This window comes from Sinocyclocheilus rhinocerous, unplaced genomic scaffold (genome assembly GCF_001515625.1).
Source record: "Sinocyclocheilus rhinocerous isolate Xijiao unplaced genomic scaffold, SAMN03320098_v1.1 scaffold2695, whole genome shotgun sequence".
NCBI lineage: Eukaryota > Metazoa > Chordata > Actinopteri > Cypriniformes > Cyprinidae > Sinocyclocheilus > Sinocyclocheilus rhinocerous.
Genome location: NW_015637529.1, coordinates 63,419 through 69,721, shown reverse-complemented (window position 1 = coordinate 69,721; position 6,303 = coordinate 63,419). Strand labels below are relative to the sequence as shown.

Sequence of the window (6,303 nt, the reverse complement as noted above, 5' to 3'; positions counted from 1 at the left end):
GCAAAAAACTGTAAGACGCCTCAAAACATATTTCAAGTTTGTTTGTTTGTTGTATTTATATTTTTATGGTACAGCACAAGTTTTTTTTTGTCTCTAGGAACTAATTCAATTCTATTGTGTTTTAATAATAAACCCACAATATTATTTTGTATTATCTAAAAAAAAAAAAAATTTCATCATCAATAAAATGAAATAAATGTATTTACATTTAAAATTAAATAAAACTAATTTAATTATCAATAAAGTTTTTTTTGTTTTTTTGGAGAGGGAAATTGGAGTGGGAAACTGTGAAAGTGTAGTGACAAGAACAGGCCAACTTTGACATACCAAGTTTTCATTTATGGTATCAGTCCGACATAATATTGCCACATCTTGACTGTGTCTGCAAACATACCGAAAAGTCCACAAATCGCATTAGGAGCTCGAGTGGAAGTAATGCTCATGCTTGACTGGCCGTCTGCATCAAGAACATCGTGTACAATGTAAACAACCCCCCTCTCAAATCCCCCTCAATTCGCCTACATCCCAGCTATTGTCTCCACTCGATCAGCCCCAACGAACTAGAGCTTAACCGCACCATCAATGGTTGTTTGTCTCCGACAGTCTTCAGTGTACTTCTTCTGAAGTGTTCTCTTGAGAAAAGTGCTCTTATACAGCGGCGACTCCATTAATGCTACAATATATTGCGTGCAAAGATGCTATAAGTATCGCACAATGCAAAATAAAACGACTGCATGAATTCCCAGAGTCTAACGTCTCGACAGTGCCTCGTCTGTCACTTTATATAAAGGCTACAGTGCTTGCAGACAAAAGGAGAGGGCGGACCGGTGCAGATTTGGTGCATATAACCGTGGCGAGGGAAGAAGGCTTCTACTATTCTAGCCGCAGGCCTTCGTGCTTTCTGTAGTGGAAAAGACTTCAATGAATCATCCCGGGTCTTTTCTGTGCCTGTTTTGCTTTTGGGCTAATCCTGATAATTCCAGATTTGACTCCACATTACTTATACCGGTTTCTTCTGTGTGCAAACTACTAACACAGTTACATAACTGTAAATGCATGAGGAGGTTGTCGATTGTTCACACTTCCCTAAACGCTGGAGGAACGCGCCACTCTACGGAAAATAAAACCGCTGCTCACAAACCTGTGGGACCAACCGAAGCAACTATTGTTGCATTTTCCATTTTAAAAGGCACATTACGCCTATAATCGCTGCTAAAAATCATGAATGGTGGATTTTTTAAATGCACAGCCGACTCTTCTTAGAAAAGCACTGCCGTATTAAGTCATACTGCGCAGTAAATGCACACATGCTTCTTTTCTTGCTCATGGAGTGAAACTTGCTGAGGTTGTCCAGTCTATTCTGTGTGTGCTGCACTGCCAGAGTTGGAGCTGGAGAATACAGGATGAAGCTCTTGTTGTGCAACCTGCTGCTGTCAGCCCAATTGGCAAAATGGCACTTTCTCTCACGAAGAGTGGCAACGTGGCCTTCATTCGTTCGTGTCGAAATCCCACAATGTGATCTCACAGGTTCATGAGATGCAAACTTCAGTGTTCTTACATAATAATGATTGTTTTTTGTCAATTTATAATGCCAACATGTATAGCAGTATGCAGGGTACACATTCAGAGTCCTGATATGTGTTAAGTTGGTGGACAAATCCAGGCATTGTGTTGTAAATCTGGAAAAATCATAAACTAGGTTCAGGTTGAAGACTGTGGAGAATGGCATCTGCACTCTGACTCTCAGATAAGTTACAGACACTGAGGGTGGCCGGTTGCCTAGTGCATGTCTAAATGCACTATTTGAAACGCGTAACCTTTCTATAAATTTTGTGACTCGTGAGTCTCGGGAGCTGCTGACGGCAGGGCTTCTGCAAGCAGCCGTCCTCATCTGCACAGTCTCCATTTCAGCCCAACTCTCTGCGAAACTCTCCAAGCACTTATTCAAATCATGTTTGCCTATTTTACATGTAAATATTGAGGCTGGCCAGTTCTCAGACGAGGGCTGTCATGATAACGAAACTTGCTGCCGATAAATGGTCACTCATGTCACTTACAGCGCAAACTTAATACACATACACAATTTATTTACAATGAATTTAAACGCACGAGATGTATGATTTCCTGTAAGGCTTTGTAAACAAATGTTAACCATGGTAGACTGGCCTGAATATCAGTTTAATAAAATTACATTTTAATGTTTGTTCTATAGAACTAATTCTTGTTCTTAACTCTTTCCCCGCCATTGACGAGTTATCTCGTCTTTTAGAAGAAAACACCTCGCCGCCAAAGACGAGTTTTTATGGCTTTTCGTGTTTTCACTGTTATACACTCGGGGGCACTATTACGCATCTTCTGAACGAGTACAAAACCTCCTGAACAAAAACACGTGAACAGGACGGAAAACTAGCGATCTCTTATGTAAACAGGTGCATATGAAAAATAATGTGATCATCAGCAATAGACAGCAAATAAATGAAAACGGCATAATGTTACAGAGTAAAATGTTGATCCAGGAAGTGGTATATGTCTGTGCAATCTTTGGAGGTGGTGATGGAAGCGATTTACTGGATTTATGCTTTGATAATCGTACTGAATATTATCCAGATGAAGTTTTTGATAACAATGTGATTTTCTCACCTTTTTGCTCAAAATTATGCATTTTACTGGAGGCCATCAAATTTTTGTGAAAATCATCAAAATCGCTGGCGATGGCTGGCAGCTTTTTTCAAAAATGCTGGGGGGGAAAGAGTTAATAAAGATATTTAGTTTATTATTAATTATTATATTATAATATTAAATTTGTTATATATTTATTATTTAAATAATAATAAATATTAAACGTTGACATTTTTAAAAATATTTTTGCCTTTTTTCTTCATTTAATTTTTGGAAAGCACTGTCATGTTCATATGGTATCTGGTAATGGCTAAGAATGTTTGGAAAAATGTTAAAAGGCGAAACCCATACTGCATCATGTGCATAATGTATTATCATAATGCAAGCTGCGCTGTGGACTTGAAATGAACCGTATTTAAAACACGCCTACTTGAAGGTCATATGGAGTGCACTCATAACACTAGAAACGGAGACAAGTGCACTGAAAAAAGAAAAAAGGTGTAGAAACAATTTTCATTCAGAAATTGCTAGTAATTAGTAAATTAGCTAGGGGAAAAAATGGCAAGTAACAGAATTAAACATTAAGTAGAAAAGCTGAAAATAGTATTTTTGTTTTGTAAAATAATGTTTTATTTACAGTTTCGAAAAATCATTTAGGATTTCTTTAGTTCTGTGAAAAATAAGGGCTGGAATATAAAATTGAATAACGCAACTGAAATTTAAAGAGCAGTGATTGTGAATATATTGCAGACTGTTGTGATCAGCTGATTATGTAATCGGCCACAGGCCTATTGAAATGTGCTATATAAATAAACTTGCCTTGCCTATTGTAGACAGTGTAATGCAGTGATTTAAATCCAAAAAGGAAGTCATCTTTCCAGTATGATAGTTTTAGTATCTGAAATATTATAAAAGCTTGATTTTAATGTCTCCTGAGCTTCAGTCAGTCAAGTCAAGTATTCATTCTGATCAGCTGTTTGTAGCCCACAGAAAGACACGTAAGCACAGGAGCCTCAGTGCCATTCAGAGCTCTCACTGAGTGTTATATGAACAGGTAAAACCCCTGCCATTGTTGGGATCCGTATTGTTTTTGTTTTTTTTACTGCGAGCAGCCTAAGCTGCAGAGACTTGTGTGCGTGTTTCACCAGCCGCACACGCTGTAAGCCTGAATCAGGCTACGATACTGATGAGAAGTAACAAGATAAGTCCCGGCTCAAGTGCAGGGGGCCGTCTCTTCTCTCCACAGGGGAGAAATGCACGCTTCTGTGCCGGGAAAAGAAAAGGGGGGAAAAAACATCGGGACAGGATAGCCATTGAGGGTTGTGAGGACGGCAGGCTCCCCGAGAGCACGGGTGCGTGCGAGAAGCCATCATTGAATATTTTAATCTCCGCTGCTGGTTTATGTAACAGTCACGTGACCCATCAATGACGTGACATCACAGCTTGCCCTACTCTTGTTTTCACTCAATCGTTCACGAATCTCCCTGTAAGATGCACAAAGGCAGTATGGGGGAAAGGACCACTGAGCGTTTACCAGGCCTTGTGATTGTTTAGCCTTTAGTACTGCTGGAGAAGAGAAAGGGAGCCAAATGGTGGCCATGCCTCTTTGTGCATGTGCTCGTGTGTGTGTGTTTGAGCCATGTGAGGAATAGCGGAGCAAGTTCTGTGTTTGAAGGACCGCTGATTGACACATCAATGAGAGAAACAGTCCTCCGAGTTCACGGCCGAGACGAAATGGCCATGAAGCTATTGTTCTGGGAGTTAGAGCAGCATTTGAAAAGGTAAAGTGTGTTTTACACTACCTTGACTTAAATCTGCATACAGCATTTTCTGTTCATATGCTTTATTTGAAAGATATTTTAGATGTGGAAAGATTGAAAATGCGTGCAAATTCATTTGACATCATGAATGAAAGGTATGGCTCTATTTCTTGGAGAGTCTCAGGAGGTCTTTGTTCCTCTGAGCATCATGTGTGTGTCAGATTAATCTGGTCCTTTTAATGAGGAGATCGTGTTCACTTTTTTTTTTCTTTCTTTATTTTCCATTGTACATGTAGAGAATAAAAATCGAGGAAATCAAAGTACATTGTGAGTTACAGAAAGAAGTGTTTTTAGTTCCAAATCGTATTTGGTGCTTTGACATTCTATGCATCTCCAGAATTTATTTCCTGTCATCAATGACGTGACATCACAGCTTGCCCTACTCTTGTTTTCACTCAATCGTTCACGAATCTCCCTGTAAGATGCACAAAGGCAGTATGGGGGAAAGGACCACTGAGCGTTTACCAGGCCTTGTGATTGTTTAGCCTTTAGTACTGCTGGAGAAGAGAAAGGGAGCCAAATGGTGGCCATGCCTCTTTGTGCATGTGCTCGTGTGTGTGTGTTTGAGCCATGTGAGGAATAGCGGAGCAAGTTCTGTGTTTGAAGGACCGCTGATTGACACATCAATGAGAGAAACAGTCCTCCGAGTTCACGGCCGAGACGAAATGGCCATGAAGCTATTGTTCTGGGAGTTAGAGCAGCATTTGAAAAGGTAAAGTGTGTTTTACACTACCTTGACTTAAATCTGCATACAGCATTTTCTGTTCATATGCTTTATTTGAAAGATATTTTAGATGTGGAAAGATTGAAAATGCGTGCAAATTCATTTGACATCATGAATGAAAGGTATGGCTCTATTTCTTGGAGAGTCTCAGGAGGTCTTTGTTCCTCTGAGCATCATGTGTGTGTCAGATTAATCTGGTCCTTTTAATGAGGAGATCGTGTTCACTTTTTTTTTTCTTTATTTATTTTCCATTGTACATGTAGAGAATAAAAATCGAGGAAATCAAAGTACATTTTGAGTTACAGAAAGAAGTGTTTTTAGTTCCAAATCGTATTTGGTGCTTTGACATTCTATGCATCTCCAGAATTTTATTATTTCCTGTCAGATGTCAATTGATCTCTGTTGGAATTCATTTATATTTAGGGTAAACGTACCTATTAAGCTCACCAAAATCTACAGTGAGACATTTTTAGTGCACAAGATATTGGTTTCAGTACAAAAAGTTATGTTAAAATAAAATATTAATCTCTCACACAAAAATATTTAATTTTATTTTAAATGACAAAAGCATTTCAATTAAGATATACATCATTAAATTCAAAAAGTCTGGCTGTGCTTAATGGGTACATGTTTGTACCCTTTAAGCACACCCCTGTTCCCATTAAGCTCACATCATGTTTTATTAAAAATTCTGTTTATTTTAAGGAAAATTTTTAAAGAATAATTGTAAAAATATATATTTTTTGAAGGTACAAAGTCAATCACAAAAAAACAGAACACTAAAATCAAGCAACAAGACATTCAAGTCGATCAGTTATATATTCATAATTAATAAGTGTCATTTAAGCACATTGCAACATCTAGACTAGTCCACGTTCAGCTAAGTAACACATTCAAAAATCAAATAAAACACACCAATAAAACATTTAATTCATGGGGATAAACACAGAAACTAGCTTCTTTATGAAACCTCTTTTTAAATGGATGTCAACTTACCTATAGTCTCTTATGGCTGGAATACACTACATGATTTTTGCCCCGATTTTCCACTGATTTGCAGTCTGTAGAAGTTGATGCTAGTTGCTGAAGGCCAGAGCCAGTCTGCAGATTTGAGTTGACAGAATCTATAGAAAATCGATT

At 38.2% G+C, this 6,303-nt stretch overlaps 1 protein-coding gene across 2 annotated transcripts in view; it reads left to right on the top strand.

The window, feature by feature from the left end:
* LOC107748883 (TSC22 domain family protein 1-like) overlaps positions 1 to 6,303 on the top strand; it is a 57,892-nt gene that overhangs the window by 37,944 nt on the left and 13,645 nt on the right. The window contains exon 1 of one of the 2 annotated variants that reach the window (XM_016563877.1): positions 4,820 to 5,151. The exons of the other annotated variant lie outside the window; for it this stretch is intronic. Within the exon in view, the coding sequence (XP_016419363.1) occupies positions 5,066 to 5,151 (86 nt within the window). The 5' untranslated portion in view covers positions 4,820 to 5,065. Of the gene's footprint in view, positions 1 to 4,819; positions 5,152 to 6,303 lie in introns of those variants that run through there. 2 annotated transcript variants of the gene reach the window in all.